We start from the raw sequence: 21,372 nt of genomic DNA, 5'->3' as shown, positions 1-21,372 counted from the left end.
CCTTTGCAAACACTAAAAGCTTTATCCAAAGAGCAAATCTAAACTGATCTGCTGATTTTTCCAAACCCTTCTTTTCCACTGTGGCTAAGCAAATCCAGTGATCTGTTGCCTCATCTCTGCAACTTTTTCCTTTACAGATACTTGATGTCTTCTTCAATATCCATCACATCTTTCTTCTTCAAGACCTATCACTCTCACAAGCAGCCACAGCTCCAGTTGACATAATTAGATTGATGCTCAATCAGTATCTCTGTGAAAATCGCACATGCTATTGACGTCACAGGCATCAACATGGCTTTTAACATTGTTTCATTCAACTTTTCCCCTTATAAATATGGGAATTTTATAAGAAAAGCAGAAAAATTTATCAAGATTACTACTGCACTACACTGGAAGGAGATATTTGAGCTTGGGAAAATAGATTTTTATGTCAGTGTGGATTTCATGGTTATCTGTACAAGCTTATCTATAAATTCTCCTTATCAAAGACTCATCTCTGAACATCGTGGTTTTCTGGAGCTAAGTTCAGAAAAAAATTTAGGGAAATTCTGGAGCTGAGGTCACTTGTGTTAACCTAATAAGAAAAACACAATCTTCTTGCTTGTGATTCATCACCTGACTATGCTGAGCCAAGGTCCTATGGTCACGGGAAGGGAAATTAACTATGAAAACTGTGAGAAAAGAGTAAGGGTGCACAGTCCTCACTCTTTTCTGCAGCACAATTACTGGCTCCTGTAAAGGAAGATCTTCCAGCTGACTTCTCATCAGCAAACGATCAGGTAGTAAATTTGCTGTAATACCTATAGAAATGGTTTCAAGAGGTCTTTTGTATGTTTAAATATTATTTTCAGAAGTGGCTTCTGTACATAAATGCATTTATTTTTTCCATGAAGAGTGTAAACATGCTGTAAGAGCTACTGCTTTTTGAAAGGGAACAGGTGCTGCATCTTCTCAGCACTTAGAGCCTTATCCGTAATGCTTGTTCATATCTGTTTTTTCTCCTGAGACAAGCATGAATAACAGCTTGAATGCAAAGGCAAAAGCATGCAGAGATATGCCTTTCAGAGCCTGTAGGCACTGGGATCTATAGCGTTGCATGGCTTGATTCTTAAGAAGTTTAGGGCTGAAAGCTTTGCATTTAAAAGCAGTTTTTGTTTATTTGTACCACTGATGTTTTTTAGCTCTCTCACACTGGTGAGGTTCAGGATTGTACCTGGCCATTAGAATCACAGAAACATTAAGGTTGGAAAAGATCCGTAAGATCATCTAGTTTAATCATCAACCCATCATTACCACATCCACCAACCCATCACCACCATGTCTACTAAACCATTAATTACTCATGGAGTCAACTTCTCCTCTCTCTTCTGTTAATCCTGATGAACAGTTCCAGAGCCAGAACGGTTTTTCAAGGTTTACTCCATTTTCCTACAGTTTAAAACTGTGGTGTATCTTTGGTTTAGTGGGTGACAAAACCAACCAGCATTACTTTAACTGCTCCAGCAGTGACATAAGCAATGCTGATGCTGCCTTGGAGCAGAGGTTGGGCTGCTGACCTCTCTAATCCCTGATAAGTCCAGACATTTTCTGTGAATCTGTGATGATCCTATATTATTAAGAGTAAATGGCTCATCAGGCAGACAGCGTTATTGAAAGGTTTCTTGGTCCTTATTCCTAGGAAATTTATGTTCATTTCCCCACTGAACTTGCACTTGCACATGGGAAAATGCAGCTAATGAAAACATAAGCCTCAGCAATGATCCCTACAGCATCAAGAACAGCACTCTGCACATGTAGGGCACCATTTGGAGTCATAGAATTATTAAGGTTAGAAAAAAACACTAAGATCTTGAAGTCCAACCCCAACAGATCCCTACTGTGCCCACTAACCATGTCACTCAGTGCCACATCTCCACAGTTCTGCAATATAACATCTCCAGGGACAGTGATTCTATCATCTTCCTGGGCAGCCTGTGCCAATGCATCATTGCTCTTTGGGCAAAGAAGTTTAGTCTAATACCCAACCTGAATCTTCCCTGCTGCAGCTTAAGGCCATTACTTCTTTTCTGATTGCTAGAAACTTGGGAAAAGAAGTCTACACCCATCTTACTACAACCTCCTTTCAGGTTTTACTCATGTATTGCTCTTCCTGTTGGAACTGGATTCTGGTGGAGGATTAGACACAGTTCATTCCTATGCCATGGTGAGAACCGAAGGGGAACATCAGCCCTGAGCACAGAGAGTGGTCTGAGCAGTTTGGGCAGGACCACAAGTGCGGCTGACATGGCCAAGGCTATGCAGCAACTCTTGGGAACAGTTCAGCTGTCGAAAGGGTCAGTCCTGAAGATTGCAGGGCTCCAAAATAGCCTCTAATCTTGGGTACCATGCAACTTCCTCCGAGCCAATGCTTCCACGGCTTCTTCTGTCAAGAGGCAGCAGAAGAGCACGGGTTTGAGCAGGAATGTGTGAAGCAAGGTTGGTGCTGAAAGGCCAGAAATTGAAGCAGGGCTCTACGAAGTGCCAAGGTCGACAGTCTACCATGAGTGAAAGGGTGTGATGCTCCTCTGGGAAAGAGGAAGTGAGGAGAAAGAATGTGAAGTGCTTTCAGAGCATCTTTGCCATTCCTTCAGCTGATTTTCAATATGGAAGCACACCTGCTCCAACCAATGCAGGCAGATAGCATTGGGATGTGGGATTTTTTCCAGGAGAGAGTGATTAACATTTGCTCACATGGGCTTTTGTGATGGAAATGGTTTCCCAGAGAACAAACAGAAAGCTTTCCAGTTAATTACCCATGTGTGATTTCTCCATGAGTAAACTCAGTCAGGTGGATTTGGGTTCAGTAATGCTTACTTTAAATTCTAATAAGACTTTAAAACCCATTTTTTAAAGACAAAGAAACAGAACAAACACTGGGCTCTCTACCGTTCCTGCAAGAGATCTGCACTATAGCACAAGGTAACCTTTGTTTATTTGCTGAAATCTTTGAGAAAATAAGTGTCAAGCCTGAGAATGTCTTCTATATGACACAGAGAGTTCTCATTCTCAGCCATGACTGCTTTTGTCCACAAGTAATTCATCATTAGTAAAAAGGAGAAAAAGGTATGTTTTAATGGAAAATCAAGAGTGTCTTTGGTGACGTTTTTCAGCCCTTAAAAACAGAGACAGACCTAAAAAAAAAAACGTGTATTTTTCCACTGCACCATGTTAAGAGGTATAACATATCTCTGTCACAGCACTTTTGATCAAATCTCAGCATTCATACTGAGCCAACAGTGAGATATCTTGTTCAGAATGGTCAGAATTCCTATGCGGCAAATCTTCAGCCTCTTCCAAAACCTGTATAAAGGCTGGGTTTGAGATTCAGAGCCTCTCTCTAATCAAGACACCATTAGACAAGAATGCCATTTGGGGGAAGTAGGAGAGTGATGCAAACTAATGAGCTCTAGCAATCATCCCAACATGTGATCTGAAATTTTCCAAAATACAGCCACGAAATTGTTACAAATATGCCCCACAATGGTTTCTGTCAGGAGATAGCTGTGGCATGAGGCAACTGTTGGACGTGATATGGGAGATAAAGAAGAGTGTGACACTGACAGTGTGATGAGCTTGCAATGGAATAACTAAAATTAGTTTCCATTCCTGCATCTGCCCAAGTCATTGCTGTATGCCTCGGTTCATGGCTGCTCTGGATTTCCTCTCCATAAATGGGCAGTTCCCAGCAGTGCTTTGTTCTGATTTCAGATGGCACTGGAAGTTGAAAAGATAGAACTTAAGGAAAGAGTGGGGAGAGAAAAGTGTGGCAATACGTTAAAACTGGAATGTTAGAAAAGGGAAGGGAAAAGGGAAGGAAAGAGGGAGGGCAAAAGGGAAGAGAAGGGAAGGGAAGAAGAAGAGAAGAATAGGAATAAGAATAGAAAGAAAATAGAAGAGAAGAAAAGAGAGGAGAGGAGAGGAGAGGAGAGGAGAGGAGAGGAAGGAGAGGAGAGGAGAGGAGAGGAGAGGAGAGGAGAGGAAGGAGAGAGGAGAGAGAGGAGAGGAGGAGAGGAAGAGGAGAGGAGAGGAGAGGAGAGAGAGAGGAGAGGAGAGGAGAGGAGAGGAGAGGAGAGGAGAGTAAGAGGAGAGGAGGAGTCCATCCCTGTGCACTACTGCAACCTGCTCTCAGCCATGGGTCATTGGCCATGCGGTGGGACGATAAACAGTGATAAGCAGAGATTCTTCAGCACAAAGCCTCAGCCACTGAAACAGAAAGATGACTGAAAATAGCTGGACATTGCTTTCTTGTCAGTGTCCTGTCAGTCACATTCACTGCGAGCACATGGCCTTGTTGTCCAAGCTCCTTATGTCTGGAAAAGCATTAATTTCCCAGTGTAACTTGGGAATTCTTCGTGTTTAATTCTGGTTCTGCACATTTCAGTATTTTATTTTAATCTTTTCTCAAAACATATTAACATGAGTGATCAAAGTTACATGAATTTGACTATTTCCAGCAGCACTATGCTCAACATTGGCTTATATTCCTTAAGAGATGGGAGGCATCTCAAGAAATTAATGGATTTGTTTTCTATCTGAGATCTTCACAATGAAAGTATATTGTAATGCTAATTAACAGGCATGTTAATTGAATTATTATTGAATAGCAGGACTTTTGCCTCTGCTGCTTTCTTATCACACTTAACAGTGCAGCTTAATAGAAAAGGGTCAAGAGAAAGTTTTAATTTCACATTGTTGAAATTCCTTCATCCAGTTATTTGGTGGAGTTTTGGATTCACGTGGCTGTTAAACTTTGGGCAACCCTCAGTGACACTGACAGAAGCAAAACTCCAGGACAAAACTCTGTTTTGGTGACAACTTTGATTAATAGCTCGAAAATGATTAAATTAACAACCTGACTACGAGGCAGAGCTGGAATATTTTCATGCTGTTGGCTGATATCTCAGCATGAAATGGCTCTTACAAAGCCAACTCTCTCACTTGTATTTCTCATTCAATTGAATACCAGATTTTGTCTTTTCTACCATGTTTCTGGTGTTTCCTCCCTCACATTTAAGATTGCAGCTTGGACTGCACATCTCCCAGTTTTTCTCAGAGTGCCTTGGCAGATAGGAGTGTCTTGTGAAGCGCGGATGGCAGCTTATCTCATTGAGAGCATGGAACAAGCCCCTCGCAGTCCCTGGTGTTAAAGGGCTCTGCTTATCAGGAATGAGTGGCAGAGTGCTCTGGCTCAGCTCTCAGTGCATTGCACCCAGGGATACCACTTAATGTGACACTATCAGACACCTCCCGGAGCTCTCGGGGCAAATTTCTCAATCAGGGAGTGTCCTTATGTGAAAACAGCCCCTTCTTCCTATGCGTGGGATGCAAAGGTTGGTGGCTACCACCATTAGGTCAGTGTATTTGTATGATACACCTGCTTCTCTATCCAACAAGCAATGGCTTCTATCCAACAAGCAAGGGGAATATAGAGGATGTGGGAGTTCTGGGGCTTCCCTCCTTACCTGTGGTCACGGTCAGGATGCTGTTGGTGTGATTAATCTTTCATTTGTTGCTGCCTTCCTTTTCTGAAACAGGAAGGATTCAATTTAAATGGTGTCAACCTTTACTACTTGTGTTTCTATAACGATTTGAAATCTGATTAATGAACCTCCTGCAGCTGTAGTGCTTTATTAAAAAAAGGAATATGCATACAGATATTAAAAAGAATTAATAACTAATATTATGAGATAGGAATTCATTTTTATTTTATTTCTGTGCTGTGATTTCCAACTCATTATTGTTTTCAATAGCCCAGTCAGATCAGGGTCTCAATAACAACCCTGGACTTCCACTGAAATACAAACAAAAAAAGCATAACAATTAAGATTGCTGTAACAATTTGCCATCTAGTGGCCAACCAAAATCACATTCAGCTGTTATCTCAAGAAGAAAGCAAGTGTGGACCATCAGGATTGGGCTACATGCCTTGGAGTATCTGCTATGGCCCACTAGCCAAGATATTTCCTTAAATGAAATGCAAAACCTTGCAAAACCAAGCTCACCTCCACTTTGGCCAATAATTTAAGATCTGAGTATGTAAAATCAGGCACCTTGATGCTGTGCATATGCATTATCTTTAGTGTGACAACTCCTCTTTTATTTTAGCATATGGATCTTGCTGTGTTGCTTTGTGGAGGGCTTTTTTTCCCCACTACCATGCATTGTTAGTACTAAAAGGGTAGGAAGACTCAGGAAAATGAGGGCAATCAGATGCATATCCTTGGCTTGCTGGCCCAGACAGCAAAATTCTTGTTTCAAGTAATGGGCTTAATTCTTCAGCCTGTATGACTTCAAGAGAATTCAGTTCTATAAAGCAAAATTTGCTGGTGTTGCTATTCCACTTTGTTCCTTGATGCAAAATGGAAGGTATTTTCTCATATATAGAATCATAGACTGTCCCAAGCTGAAAGGGACTCATTGCTCACACGAGTAGGAGTTTCTGGGTTAATCTCTGATTTTAAAATGGCCACAGATTGACCTTGGGAAGTAGTCTTGTGCACTACTTACAATGTGGAAGTTCTCTATTGAGTTCAGTGTTAAAAAGGCCACAATGTGCAGCGCAGGTGACCAGATAAACTGGTGTCCTTGGCAGTGAGGAACCAGAGATGCTTCCTGCCCACTGATATAAAGGATCAAGAAAGGTTAATTGCAGCAGACGTGGGGATGTGACTGGAATGTGTGCTAATTCTGCCATCCCCAAATGCTTCACGTATTTTAGCTGCCTGTCAGTGTGCATCCGATGATACCATTGCTTGGATTCCAGGCATGCTTTTGAAAACTTTTTTTGGCTTTTAAAAAGCTGGACGTGAATAATCAGGATCATTATTATATTTCAGCCTAGGATAAATGCTGTTTTAACACATGAATGCTGACAATGTGCGTGCGTGTGCAGACTCACACTCACCCAGGCATACTCCCAATGCATTTACTTCTACGTGTATTCTACACCTTATATAGAAAGGGACTATATGTAAAGCTAGCCAGATCTCCAGAATGCATATTACTTGGATGGAAAGCTCTTGAATAGATTTGATAACTTTTAAGATGGTAAGAATCACAGTAGTCTTCTTTAGGTTCCTTCCACCATACTCTTCTTTTCTAGTCTCCTACCAAAATCTCATTAGCATCTAAGCTTGTACACTGTCTCCCTTCCTCATTTTCATGGTAGATCATGGGTTCTAGTCCTGGTGGGATCACCAGAGCCCTTCACATGCCCTCATGCAGATATGCCAAATCTCAGCATTGTTTTCCAGTTATTTATCTTATGCTTAAGGCTAATCAGCCTCGTGCACAATCAACTCTGCCCATTAACCTTTGGCAGTAGCACTCTCCTTTATTGACTGTGAACGTAATTCTCTCCCATTGTTTCTGAGAGTGGTTGCTGGCTGTTCTCCACTTAGGAACTTCAATGGGTTCTGTGCTCTGTGAGTTCCTTTCATGGAAAGCAGTGGGAATTTTCCATCCATTCCAGATGGAGGTCTCAGAATTCACAATATTAAAGGATTCTTACCAGTAAATGACCCATATCTAACAAGCTGTGTGATAGCAGATGCTGCATAATACGTAGAATATATGCTTAATTTAAGTGGAAGTTTTAATTTTCCATCACATTACACATTCACTTCAGAACTTCTCTGCCTGTTTAAAGATTGAAGACAGCTTCAAACTACAGCACCTTAAAGCAACCAATGGACCATATATATCTCCAGTGACACTTCACCTCTTGTTGGTGCTTTTTACTCACTTTGTCTTTTGCTGTACTCTGGCAGTAACATCCATCACCTTGTAAAGCTGTGAAAACAGACTGATTATAGTATAAAATGGGTACACAGAACATATGGCAAATGGTGGCACAGCCAGCAGGAAACAGCACTGGCCAACTACAGTATCAAAAAGATATAGTATCAACGTTTTATTCTCATACATAGGTCCTTTTTTTCCTTCAGTAGTGGGTGTACATTTCTATTTGTCCAGCGGTTACAATTACCAAACTCTGAATGAGTTTCCTTTGCTCTGCAGCCATTTCTCGTATGATCTTGGAAATTGATGATATTTTAGTGGTGCCAGTAGGATTGCATTCAAGGTCTAAATTGCACAGGATAGGTTGTCTTTCACTTTCTCATCAGTAATATCAAGGCAACAGTTCAACTCCAAAGGGATACCTTGCCATTTGGCTACAGGGCTTCAATAAACTACAGATATTCAGCCTTTCACCCCAAAATACACACCAAGCACACATGTAATCTCAACCATTTGCTGAGATTCACAGGAAAAGCACACAGGCATCACCAGTGTTGCCTTGTCTTGTATTTTAATCAGCTCCAGAGATATCACAGAACCATGGAACCATGTCCCTCAGTACCACTTCTCCACAGTGCTGGAACACCTCCCTTGGGCTTTGTTTCAGATGCTTCTCTAGCAATAACGTTTAAATCAAATCCAATTAAAAATATTATGAAGCATTCCATTGACAATTGATAACATATATTTACTCCCTCCCTTTTTCTATCCATTTGTTTCCTCAGTCCCTCTCTCCTTCCCACTAGCAAACACATGTGAGTCAGCCCCTGAAGACTATGGGTGCTGGTGCCAATGGAAAGTTCTTCAATAGAAAACCCATTCTTTTTCTCCATTAGCACGAACCATTGCCTATGTCATGTCACAGACTAGGTGTGTACAAATGCACAACACAACTTTTCTGGAGGAAAACCTCTAGTAAGTCATAGTTTACTTCTGTTCCACTTTTGAATAAGGAAAGGAGACAAAGCATTTCAATTACTAAAGTATCTTTATTTGTAGAGCATATGTTTGTTGCTTTCAAAGCTTAGGACAGGTAAATTGATTTTGTTTTCTTCCAGTTTAAGAACATGTGTACCATTGGAGAAGCACATAGAGAAATGAGCCATTTCCATGTAGAAGGGCTGTCCAGATCAGTTGTTCTCTCTGAGTCTTTCACAGATATTAATGCCCAAAATGGATGGAATTCCTGCTCTGGCACAGCTGTTGTTATTAGTGAGTGCTAAAACAAAAAGAAGGAAACAAAGATATTTTCAGTGACAAGATTACTGTGCCCACTAAGGAAAAGTCCATTAAATACATAAATACAATCCCCAATCACGGCCTTGTTCAAGTGTCCTGCTGGTCTCAGTGGACACCATAGAAAATCTGTATGGTGTAACACAGAGAAGGGAAACATTTGTATGGCTTTAAATCACCTTTGGGCTCCTCATTTCCAGTCACAGTATGCAACAGGTAGAACTGTGGCACCACCATACCATTAGATACAACTGAGTCCTCTGTGACACTAGACAAACCACTTTGGAACAGCAGTACCAGATGGGAAAACATGCTTTACTAGATTTTCCCAAGCATTCTGGAGCCTTATTCTCCCAATTTTGCCAGGCAGTTTACTCCTCCTCTTTAAAATGGGACAATACATCCCTGCCTCTCAAAGCTGCCAGATGGATTTAGTTTTAAAGGACAGTGTTTCCTTTTTCCTACTTACGTGCACTCTTTGTAAGCTTGTAGAGAGGCAGACCCTTGCAGAGCTGCTCAATGGGTCTACCATAGCGAATCCACTCTCTGAGGCTCCCAAACATGGCATCTCCAGACTGAAACTGCACCCACATAACTCTTGGAGAATAGATTTTCTTCATAGTCTAAAGAGAAAAGAATACGTCATTACTAATGTAAATTCGGTTTCATGTGGCTGAGGTACATATTCTGTATGATGTTTCCTTGAAGTTCTGTTTTGTCAGATCTGTTCCACCATTGCTAACCACTAGAAGACACTCCTAAGAACAACAGCTCTTCTTAGTGCCCTGTAGCTTGCACACAGTAGACTTTTTTTGGCATATAGAATGAATTTCTCTACAAAATCACCTGTCTCTCAAAAGCCTGACGTCCAATCTCTTGCAGCTCAGGGATGGAAGCTTCATCGATCTTCATGATGAAGCAAGCATGTCGTGCAAACAGCCTTGTTGCAATATATCCCTGTGATAAGAAATGAAATAAAATCAAAAGGAATTCACTAAAAACAGTTACCACTAATGTGTGTTGATTCACCCTCCTCTTTAGGGCCATCTAGAAGAAACATATGGAGGTTACAATGGCTATTGTAGAATGACTTCTCATTTGCATTAGAGAGACTTTAATGTCTGTCTGTAAGCTTTGAGTGCTCTTTTCCCATGGATTTCTGCCCCACTTCCAATACAAAAGTGATGGCAGCCATTTCTTGACTCTCTTGCACTGAGGTCAGTGACATTCTTCTCACTTTCACAAATGACCACCATGTCATCACAAGTCTCATATAAATACACCATCATACGTGTGACAAAGAAATTGCAGAAGAGAAGTCTTCAAAGAAACTGTATTTCAGGGCAATTCATAATGAAAATACACCAATGTAATTTATCTGAATTTACAAACATCTTCATAGTGACTGTTAGATTCTAGGCAGATTCTTAGATTTACTTACGTGCTGGTAGTCAAAAATGGTGTCAGAGGAGTACATGCCAGATCGGACATGGACATCAGCATAGTTCTTCTTGTTGTCAATGGTCATAGAGCCGGTGACATACTCATTGTTAGGTGCCGGCAGGAGATAACTCTTGGGTAGAAAGCATAAAACCATTGTTCATTTGGTTTGCACTATTAAAGGCACAATATAAACCAAGAATACATGCCAACAGACATGACTACTTCATATAAACTTGAAATCCTTTAACAACTCTCTAGGAATCTCAGGAGGCATTCAAGGTGGGGACTAATTGTGATAGAGGTTGAGTCATAGTGAGAGGGGAGGGGACAAACCCACACCACAGCCCAAGGAGAATTATGTGGGGCATCCCACTTACTGTACATGGCAGCAGAGAAGGCTGCAAGAGTCTTCCAACTTTAGGCTGAGCCAAGGGGACCTATGTTGCCTGTATTTCTTGCTATTATACAGCTGTGCAGAGCTGCCTCTTTGACTTTTTGACATCTTTGGTTAAAGCTACCTATTCTGTGCTCGGCAATAAGCATCGTTTTAGTTTCTTCTGTTCTTCCTATTACATTCCTCCCTTCCCATCAGTCTAATGCATTTTAAAGTACATGCACCAATAGGCTTGCCAGTTTACTTACCTCCAAGGCAGAAGTTTGAGTCCAGGTGACTCCCAGCAAAAGAAGAATTGCAGCCTGTAATAAGAGGAATGAGCATTTCACCCAATAGAAACACCAGGTAGTGCCATACCAATGGACAAGGTGAGACAAAAAATTCAGCTCATAAACTGAAGTCAGCAGCTATACTGGCACTTTGAAATGCTACCCAATCCACAAGTGTGTGTTAGTTTAAAGCAATCACGTTCTGCATTGTAATATTACTGATATTAGCTTTCTTCTGCTTCTAATAGTAAAAATGCAGAACAACTGTGGCATTATTTGCATCCTTCAAATTTATATGATAGGTTACTTCTTAATTTGTCTCCACAATTAGAATTATTTAAGCATAATTAGATCCCCCTTATGAACTGTGATCAGGTTCTACATCATCTACTGAAATAATGTTCTCACTGACTTCAGGGAGCTTTCCCAATGAAGAACCCCCCAAAAAACCCAAGTACATAGACGCTATTAGTCCCACTACTTCACCACTGCTCAGGACATCTTCTTCTCTACATTTTAATTTTAAAACGAGCAATTTTTAATATAAATTGGGGGGAAAAAAATGTATATACTTACAATTGCCTTCATTTTTCTTGCAACAAGAGGCTGTGGAGGGTAGGAACTCAAGAAAACTCCAGAGACCTTCAACTTTTATATCATCCAGTAGGTGTGGGAAACACTTGACAGAACTGTTCATTGACCACAACAAGTCCATATTTACATGCCAGGGTATCTCATATCTGAAATTTTGGGCTGGCATAGATAACCAGATCTCGATATGTTAAAAGCAGTCAATACATCAGCTTTTGTGTAATTAATCACTCCCCAAATAGATATTGTTTACTGGTTTAAACTTCAGTGGAATTTCCACTCCTTCTACTCCATTTTTTTTTAATATTTAACAGGATATTGTCTAGAACAAAAGGACATCAAGAACAACTCTGCTATTCATTCATACAATATGCATTTTGTCTTCTGAAAAACAACTCCTAAAAGCCTGATAGACTTCAGAGAAATCCAGGGAAAAAAATTCCACCACCACTCACGCTTACGTGTCAGCTACTGAACAGACCAACTTTTCAGCCATTTCTTCCATCTAGTATATGCATGATATTTTCTAACAAAAAACATTGCTCATTTTTGATCAGACACCACTGTATGTACCAAATGCAATGAAATTAGTGACATGGTCAGGAGTAACAATTGTGCTTCACAGGCACAATTTGGTTTACTGATTTTCTCCTCAATACAACAAGGAGTAACATGAAATTTCAGAGTGGTTCACATATGACCACAAGAGAAGCAGGATGGAGATTCCTCCTTTAAAGTTACAGCTGCATCTCAAGTCAAAAGTCAATGACCATGGGACATCTCCATGAGTATTCTCCTGTGATTATGATCTTGCCTGAGCTCCTCATCTCATAGAATTATGGAATCATTAAGGTTGGAAGATCATCCAGTCCAGCTATCAACCCATGCTTGTGACCGCTCTACACTATGTCACTCAGTAACACATATAACCTTTTCTTAAAGATCTCCAGGAATGGTGACTCCATCACCTTCTTGGGTAATCTGTTCCAGGGCCCAACCACTCTTTCTGAGAGGAAATTTTCCCAATATTCAACCTGAACCTCTCTCAGGCTATTACTTAATGGACAAGAAGTCCATTACTTCTTGTCCTATAACTCCACATCATTCATTGCGCATACCTTGACCAATCACTTGTAACTTAAATGTCATAACTAAGTCCTATTCCTTTCTCACAAAATGAGAATCCAGCTCAAGAGCCAGCAAATTGCTGCCATCTTAGTTACAGAACCAGAGAATGGTTGAGACTGGAAGGGATCTTTGCAGGCCATCTGCTTTCATCCACCTGCTCCAGCAGGGTCACCAGAGCTGGTGCCCAGGATCACATCCATTTGGCTTTAAAGATTTCCAACAAGGAGACTCCAGCACATCTCTGGGCAGCCTGTGCCAGCTCACTGCAACCCACAGAGCACAGAGGTGCTTTCTAATGCTTAGATGAGACCTTTTGTTTTCCAGGTTGTGCTATTTGTCTCTTGTCTGGGCACTTAGCACAACGGGAAGGAGCCTCATTCTGCCTTCTTTGCATCCTCCATTTAAGTATTTATATACTTTGTTGAACTGTCCATTAAGCCTTCTAATTTCTAGGCTAAACACTGCCAGCTATTTCATATGAGAGATGCTCCATGCCCTTCAGCATCTTTGTGGCCCTACACTGGAATATCTTCAGTACATCCAGGTCTCTCTTGTACTGTGAGGCCTAGAACTGTACCATCATCCATGTCATTAGTGAAGATATTGAACAGTCATTAATCAACTGAAGAAAAGGTGAAAGAGGTCATCCAGGCCTACAAACAAGACTCAATATAAAAGTAAATTGCATGCATTTGCCTTACACCACACAACCCTACATGGACAATGTTATCTCCAGCATAACAAAGCTGTGCTGCTAAGCAATATATCAGAACATAAATACAAACACGCATGAAATTGTGACAAGCATGGTTAGATTAGTTTCAATTAGATTAGATTGAAGTTGCCCTCCTGTTGAAAGCTGGTCCTGCCCCTTCTTTTCAAATGGTTATTTGCTTGCAAGATTACAACCTTTCACAGCAGGATTCATGAACAAGCCCAAATGAAAAGCTTTAAAAGTTTTACAGCCAATGTTAAATAAAATTTCCAGCATTCATTATGTCTTTATATGTTAGTTTCTTTTGAGAAACTACCATGGCATTGAAGCATGAGCTTCTGGTCTCTTAAGCCACACGTGAGTATGGGTTAATCAGCAGTATTTAGTGAAGGAGACGTACAACAGTGGCCTTGTTCTCAAGATTTCCAACATATGTTGAAAGAGGTGAATTCTGCTGATCCATCCAGATGAGGCCAAAAATAAAAGGTTTCTTTCTAAAAAACCATTTGACTAATTAACCTCATTGCAAGGGAGAACATACTTCTAGCTGGCTCATGTCTGTAACTTGAAATCCCAGTAAAATATCTGAAATTATCATAGAATCGTAGAATGGTTGGAGTAGATGATCTTAGAAGTTTTTCCGACCCTAATGATTCTATGATTCTTAATGATTCTATGCAGTCAGCTGTTACTCTTGCAGTCAGATTGGTTCTTTCAGCACAGAGAAACTTATTCAGAAAAAGGAATGTAATCCTACAGCACAGAAATGTATATTATTGTAAGAAACTAATTTCTCAGCTCACTTCATAAGGCCAAGTATTTTAAAACACATTCTAATTTAATTCAGTAAAATATTATTAAGTTACAGAATCACTCCAAGTCTGTGTCATGAAAGCTACAAGAAGAATCTGACACATTATTTGACACCACCATCCAGTAAAAATCGTTTCAACAAACAAACCTTGACTATCATATGAAAAGAATACTTGTATAACTTCGGTTCATGTCTGATAATCAAACAGGAATTTCAACATACAAGGGAGAGAGATTTAATCAAGTTAATGTGGAAATAATACTATCAAAACAATCTTTCTTGGTGACTAATGCTTTTTTTCATGTTCTTTTGATAAATATTTGCTTTATCAGGGAGTGAGTAGGTAGTGGGAGGAAAGTAAAGAATGAAGCAACGCCTCAAAGAGCAACAAAATTCTCTATGCTTATGTTTGCATACAGCTGGGCACGCCAGACATGGGATCAAAATGGGGTGACATAGTCTAGAAAAATCCATGTTGTCTGTGGATGGGACAAGCAGAATTTGTCACATTCAGTAGTTAAAAAAACAAGTAAATCCACCAATAATTTCTGTAGTTTTTATTATTTTATACAATAAGGTATGAAAGAAAACCCTTCACATGAAAGTGTAAGTCTAAGGTTAAACAGTCTTCAGCCATGGGAGTTTGCTGCACAGTAGTACGAGAACTTAGTACAGAAGCAAAGATTGCTTTGATCAGAGCTTTAAAATCAGACAGAGAGATACAGAAAGCTTGTGTTGGAAAAAGAACAAGATCTCATACTGTAAATGCATCCTCTCCCTGCCCTTATTCCTGGCTTCTAATACTGTAATTAGTTCCATCAGCGATTATTAATTTCAAATGCTCTAATGGTGTGTTAGCCATGCAAAGTGCTTCAGTAATCAAAAGCTGATGGAAGATTTGGAGATTCAGGCTTCCAAGTGTGATGCATCATCATAATGGCCAAACTGGCGATGGCTATTAGAACGAATGGACCAAACAGTGTTCCAACTCATTAGTAATGACACCATGGGGACAAGCATTACAGAGTTCAGCTTCTCAAAGCATTTCTTGGGAACAAGTGAAGAATTAAATTTCCTATGAGAGGATTTTGTGACATTCAGAATAAACTCCTGTATATTTTGGATCTTTGAGGCTAAGAACATGCAGGTCTCTGTTCAGCATCCACAAATCAGATCAACTGGAAGAAGGAAATCCTTGTGCTTAGTAATGTGTTACTTTCATTCAGTGCACTGTACACCTCATGCAAATTGCAAAATGGGTGAAAAACTGAGGAAAAAGCAGTTCTTTCACCCACAGTGCAGCAGTTCAAGAAGACATCCATTACTAAGCAAATGGATACACTGGTATAAATGAGAATTAGGCCTCATCTTAATTAAAGTCAGATTCCCCAACCTTTTCAATTGCAATTAGTCAGCAACAGACAGCATTGGATAATTTAGTTCAGAGACATTAGCTCATATCAGAATTCCCATCATGCCATTCCAGAAGTGCAAAGGAAACAGCGTGCCAACCCATGCTAACTACTGCAAGGTGCAGAACTGATGTACTGATAGAGCTGCTGTTAAAGAAGTGCTTTTCAAGTAGTTAAATGAGCACCTTTTAAACTGCTTCTTCTTTAACGAGCAGAGCTAAGAAACAAATCCAGATCATCTGGGGACATGTAGGTATGATGACCTTATAGATGATCTTCAAAGGTCCATTCCAAATCAACTTTCTACATAGGAATTGGTATAAAATGCCTGTTGTTATTGCTCCCACCTTACTCATATATTATAATTTCAAGCTGATGGTCCCATTCTTGAATAGACTTTTATTCTGTGATCAGTATTTTTGTAATTAGTAATTAATTAATACTTTTGTGCAGAGGTGAAGACGCAGAGGCCAGATCTCAAGGATAGAAAGCAGATCCTCGGGGACAAAACAGCGCTAAAGAGTTCAGGACAGAAGGCAAGAAAAGGACTCAATAATTTCTATTATATAGATTCAACCTCATCATTCCCGCGGTTACCAATTAACAACTTTTAACAACAGAGATGGTAATATTGCTATTTTTAATATGTTATGAGCTAAGAATAAAAAAATTAGGCTGAGTTCTTCAGCACACAAAGTACAACTACAAATTTTGTTAGGTATCCATTTTCTGGTTCTGATTTATTATTTTTCCCTCCTTTTAGAAGCAACAGTTGGATTCTTTCATCTTACCATTACAAGAATTCTTTAATCTTTCTATATGTAGTGAATTTGATTAGGTTTGTATCAAAAGCCTACTCTTATCAGACTGCTTCCACAGGAAACTCGTCATGATTCTGTGAACAGAGGACACCTGCCAAGAAGGTAAACCCATTTTACTTTGGGATATTACTCTATAAGAAGTAAGAGTACACATCAATTACCAGCAGAACCTGCCTCATCTACCATCAAAATGAAGTTCCCTGTGAGTACATATATCACTTTCTCATAAAACTGCTTCTGTTTGAGAGTTTTTAAATTATTTTGAGTCTTTCTTGGCACCTATAGAACTATCACTGAATTATGTCGGGTTTACAGAGCAAAAAGGCCAAATGGGTTGTGACTTCATGGGTGAAATTTTGTTTTTGGCAGTGACCTCATTCCATAAGCTTAGCCAAACAAGTGCTCTGTTTCAAGGGTGAGATGCACACGTAAAATCTAGGAAGGGCAATATTGTCTCATTTGTAACTCTTAGATGCAAGTCAGTGATCTTACTGAGTTATATGAAGTTAATTTACAGCTGTCTGTCGAGAGCATAAGAGAAGAACTGTGAGCTGCAGGGACTCAAGTGCATGTATGAGAGTGCAAAGGGCAGTGCTATTCACAGCGATCTGAAACTGCTGCAGAATAGCTTCCAAAATGTTAAAAACTCTGAGTTACACTTGGATCTTACTGTTAAAAATTCTCTTTTGAAATCTATGAGATTTGTGATGGGTTCAGTATTTGAGGGCTCATCTGCAAGACAACAATTGTCCACAATGGTTATTGTTACCGAGGTATTTACTTTTTGTACAGAAATAAACTGCCTACCCTCCTCAGCTTTGTATTTGGATGGATGAGAACTGTTATGAGGACTTTCAAGTCCCATTTCTGCTGTGTTCCAAGGACACAGCTGTGCTGCACACTCATATTCCAACCCTTTGCAATGGGTACACAAGGATGCTTGCTCTGAAAATCAGAAAGCTCAGCAAAAAGCTCACTCTTAAGAAGAAATACTTCACAGCTTTTTCCAAGAGTGTACGGAGCCGAGGCTGGATATATTTTAAAAAATCCACTGTGTTAAATGAACTTTTTAACCTGAACAAAATATAATTGTAAAGTTAAGAGCAATATACGAACCGATTATCTGATTTATCTGCATATTTATGTACTCATCAGATAAACTCCAGGAAAATGCTGAGCATGAAGTTAAGCAAGAAGTAAAGCTTGTTTTAAGGCAGCAAATAACTTGATGCAAGTTGGGCATATGTTAAAGTATTGTTCATTTCAGATATTGTTTGGTCTCCTTGGAGTTCTCCTGGCTCCAGCCCTTGCCGAGGAGGTAAGTATAGCGCCCTGATGCACTGCTTCCATAAGAGCTGATGGGTTTTAGCTGTGGCAACTGAAAAATATACTCCTGAAAATGAAGGTATGTTCTGAAATCTGACACTTAGCACAAAAGTGCCTTTTATTACACTGGAGAAAATATCAAAGTGGTAGATGGATCAGGAGAAAATGTCAGTTGCTAGATATGAAATCATCAACAAATTCTGACTTTCAGATTAGCATAAATACTGTTCCGTATTTAGGAACATACTACAGTAGCATGAAGGATTTGATTGGAAAATACAGTGAAATATGGTAAATTATTGCAAATTCCTCTCATGGAAAGGAAGGGCAATAAGGAACTATTTTCTTTTTCCTACTTCTTTTTTGTTTCTTCCAAGTTGAGCTTTGAATATCAAGTTTAGCTTTTAACTATAAAGGAAATCACCCAGTGTTTAAATGTTTTCTTCCCAACTTTTCCACCCTGTGTGATCCTCTATAAAGGGGGACAGGGAGGAAGGGTTGGAACAGTAATGTTAAAGCCTGCCTGTCTTCAGAGAGTGGATGCCATTAGATGTACATAGAAAACAGGACTTGCTAAAGTCTGAATGTAAAGACTGGTGCAGAAGTGCCAAGGCCTTTGCAGAGCTGAGGCTGGAATTTATCTCCTTTTTATTCTGGCCTTTAGGAGTAATTATTTTCCAAAGTATGGTTACCAGAACAAGAATGTGAAACACCTCTGGGAATCTCCAAACCTAAATCCTTGATATCTTTAATCTTTTTTCAACAACCAGAACCACGGGAGGGCCAGCGGTGAACGTCCACACCTTCCACCCCATGAAGAAGGTCCACGCCTTCCACCCCATGAAGAAGGTCCACGCCATCCACCCCTTGGCGAAAGTCCACACATTTCAATCCATGCTGAAAATCCACCCCATTTTGAAGTTCCACACCCACCACTCCGTGATGAAAGTCCACGCCATCCACCCGCTGGCGAACATCCACACTATTTATTCCTCACTAGAGTCCACCATGAAAATCGACCCCGTCATCCACGCTATCGTTTAGTCGGTACCCATGGGTTTGCCATCAGGCCACCTGTGCACACTGGTAACTGGAAAACCGTCTGGGATGCCAGGACTGTAAGTGGCTGCCCCCGTGGCTCAAGTAACTTTTTGGCTTCTACTGCGAAAGGTCACAGTGCAAGCTGATAAAGGGTAGACACTGGTGTTACTTGGTTGGTCTCTTCTTGATTAAGCTGTGAGATGGTTGATGTAAGAACAAGCAGTCCAAGACAATCTGTTGGGGAAAACCAACCAAATCTCATTTAACCATTCTATAATTTGTGATGTTCTGAATTTCACGTGGCCTAAATAATATAACACCACATACACGTGACATTACCAATTAAGGCAATTTATTTTACCTTTTGTCAGAGACCATCATTAACCACCATCATTTACCTAGGCAATATAATTGATGAACATTTTCCTTCCCTATGATTAACCGTACTATATAAAACCTTTGATTGTGTGGGTTTTTGTTTGCTTGTTGTTTTTTAATAGTCTTTCTGTTGGTTTTAACTTTGTTGGTTTTTTTGTTTGTTTGTTTGTTTTTAAATAGGGCTTCATGGCAACCAAGGTACTGGGAAAAAACACCTGCATCATAAGCAAAGCTGGCACAGGATTTAATGGATTTGAGGTATGCTGGTGAATGAAAGTGCTGAGAAAGTTAACCAACTGGGAATGATCACTTCTGGGGAATGGTTTTTTAGGCACCATGGGGATGGGTGGACAATTGGATTTGATGATCTTAGAGGTCTTTTCCTACCATAATGATTCTATGATTCCATGGCAGGGTTGGGTGGATGGTTGGACAAGATGACCTTTGCAGACTTCTCCAGCCTTCATGGCTCTCTGACTTTATTATTCCATATCAGTATAAATGAGAAGAGTTTCCTAAAGTGAAGCTTCTCAGTAGGGCTGAGTTGCTCTAAATACCTCAAAAGCTGCACCAAGTTAAATAAATTGAAGTTGAAAGCTCCTGTATTATGAAAACATGGATTTGGGCTTCCAATTTTATTTTATTGTCCTAAATGCTGTATTCTGGCTTTATGTCTTTGATACTAGGGAGCTAGTTCCTCTGGGTTCCTTCCACCCATAGAGCATCGTTACGTGATCTCAAATGACAGACTCCTAAACCTGTACCCATATGGACCACGCATTCAAAGGCTGTGCAAAGGAGTTCCCACTTACTTTGCTTACCCATCTCCTGGTGAGTATAATGGTAACCAGCATTTTGCATGCCAAAATGAGCATTAATAAGACTTCTGCCTAAGGCGATTGCACTCGCAGTTGCTTGTAGCATACATCTAGAAAGATGCAACTCAATTTTTAAATTGGGATTTTGCTGAGTTCATCATTTCTGGTGGTGAAACGTAATTATAGAAAAGTGTCACCTACGTTGTTCTTCTGTTTCCTTAATTCAAATTTAATCAGATTTTCTCTTTTCTTATAGGATCAAACTTCTCAGAGGATGATGCCTCATGCATCACAAATATGTTCAACAATATGAAGTTCATTTACTGCAATTTATAAACTTCTCCTGATGAAATTTTGAGGAAGAAAATAAACAGATCTGTGTACCCATGAAGAAGCCTTTTTTCCTTGATGATCTTATCTCGATCACAGTGTCAATCATGTATCTGCCTTCTCTTCTGCTCTTTGTGGACCATATTTTCTTTCATTAAAATGCATCATCAGCCTCCACTGGTCTGTGTTTTTCTTGACCCTTTTAAAAAGCAGAAGCAGCACCAAAGCCAAGTTGCTAAACTGTAATCCCTAAAGGTTTCAGTTTTTGGCATCTAAATCTGATCTTGTAGTATTTCCCAATGAGATTTGACATGAAGAAAACTTCCATCACTGCTAAAATAACGTGGTGTTACCCCCTGCATAACCATAACAGAAAGAAGTCCATCTGCATAAAAACAAGCATATTTATGAATTCTTTTAATTTCAACTTATTGCTAAAATACTGTCATACTGTGTTTTATAAGGAACAATAATAAGCACTGCTGTGCATTGTAGCCAAATGCAAATGCAGGAATCGAGCTTTCAGTAACAGAATCATTAAGTGAAACGCAGTTTGTAGTTGAATATAGCTATTATTTACCACTGTTTCACCAACATTTAACACAGGAAATAAAAAAATAAAAACAAATCAAACACCCTAATCAAACAAAAGGACAGATGGACATTATAGAGTTGAGTTGTAGCTATGCCAAAACTAAGACAAAATGGCTGGAACTCATTTCTTCCATGGATCTGAAAGGATTAATCCAGTGATTGGAGCTGACTGGAGGATAACAGATCTTCACCTCCACTCCTTTCTCAGATGCTCTTTTGCTGG

At 39.8% G+C, this 21,372-nt stretch overlaps 2 protein-coding genes across 4 annotated transcripts; one reads left to right on the top strand and one right to left on the bottom strand.

The window, feature by feature from the left end:
* The first annotated feature begins 652 nt into the window (after positions 1 to 652).
* Positions 653 to 20,732, top strand: LOC107323578. 3 transcript variants are annotated; one of them, XM_015882838.2, is made up of 9 exons: positions 667 to 779; positions 2,893 to 2,958; positions 16,295 to 16,466; positions 16,721 to 16,864; positions 17,930 to 17,980; positions 18,759 to 19,106; positions 19,588 to 19,665; positions 20,094 to 20,238; positions 20,482 to 20,732. In XM_015882838.2, the coding sequence occupies exons 4-9, from the start codon at positions 16,853 to 16,855 to the stop codon at positions 20,559 to 20,561; spliced, it is 714 nt and encodes a 237-aa protein (XP_015738324.1). In that variant the 5' UTR covers positions 667 to 779; positions 2,893 to 2,958; positions 16,295 to 16,466; positions 16,721 to 16,852; the 3' UTR covers positions 20,562 to 20,732. The 3 variants fall into 3 exon arrangements, with proteins under 3 accessions (XP_015738323.1, XP_015738325.1, XP_015738324.1); XM_015882837.1 differs by lacking the exon at positions 2,893 to 2,958 and having other exon boundaries at positions 653 to 779; XM_015882839.2 differs by lacking the exons at positions 2,893 to 2,958; positions 16,295 to 16,466 and having other exon boundaries at positions 661 to 779.
* On the bottom strand, positions 8,819 to 11,896 carry GKN2 (gastrokine 2). The gene is made up of 6 exons (XM_015882847.2): positions 11,758 to 11,896; positions 11,161 to 11,306; positions 10,517 to 10,648; positions 9,922 to 10,032; positions 9,545 to 9,698; positions 8,819 to 9,058 (listed from the first exon to the last, which is right to left on the bottom strand). The coding sequence occupies exons 1-6, from the start codon at positions 11,894 to 11,896 to the stop codon at positions 8,970 to 8,972; spliced, it is 771 nt and encodes a 256-aa protein (XP_015738333.1). The 3' UTR covers positions 8,819 to 8,969.
* Positions 20,733 to 21,372: the final 640 nt, after the last annotated feature.

The sequence above is a fragment of the Coturnix japonica genome, chromosome 22 (assembly GCF_001577835.2).
Source record: "Coturnix japonica isolate 7356 chromosome 22, Coturnix japonica 2.1, whole genome shotgun sequence".
Classification (NCBI taxonomy): Eukaryota; Metazoa; Chordata; class Aves; order Galliformes; family Phasianidae; genus Coturnix; species Coturnix japonica.
The sequence above is the reverse complement of the archived record's forward strand: the minus strand, read 5'-3'. Positions and strand labels throughout refer to the sequence as shown.

What these genes read in the sequence shown, in the direction of transcription:
- GKN2 (XM_015882847.2), bottom strand. Translation starts at nt 11,896, where the DNA reads ATGGACTTGTTGTGGTCAATGAACAGTTCTGTCAAGTGTTTCCCACAC. An exon ending in CTCAAACTTCTGCCTTGGAG is followed by an intron (nt 10,649 to 11,160) that starts GTAAGTAAACTG and finishes TTTCTACCCAAG; the next exon opens with AGTTATCTCCTGCCGGCACC. An exon ending in CAAGCTTACAAAGAGTGCAC is followed by an intron (nt 9,059 to 9,544) that starts GTAAGTAGGAAA and finishes TTTTTGTTTTAG; the next exon opens with CACTCACTAATAACAACAGC.
- LOC107323578 (XM_015882837.1), top strand. An exon ending in CCGTCTGGGATGCCAGGACT is followed by an intron (nt 19,107 to 19,587) that starts GTAAGTGGCTGC and finishes GTTTTTAAATAG; the next exon opens with GGCTTCATGGCAACCAAGGT. An exon ending in CTTTGCTTACCCATCTCCTG is followed by an intron (nt 20,239 to 20,481) that starts GTGAGTATAATG and finishes CTTTTCTTATAG; the next exon opens with GATCAAACTTCTCAGAGGAT.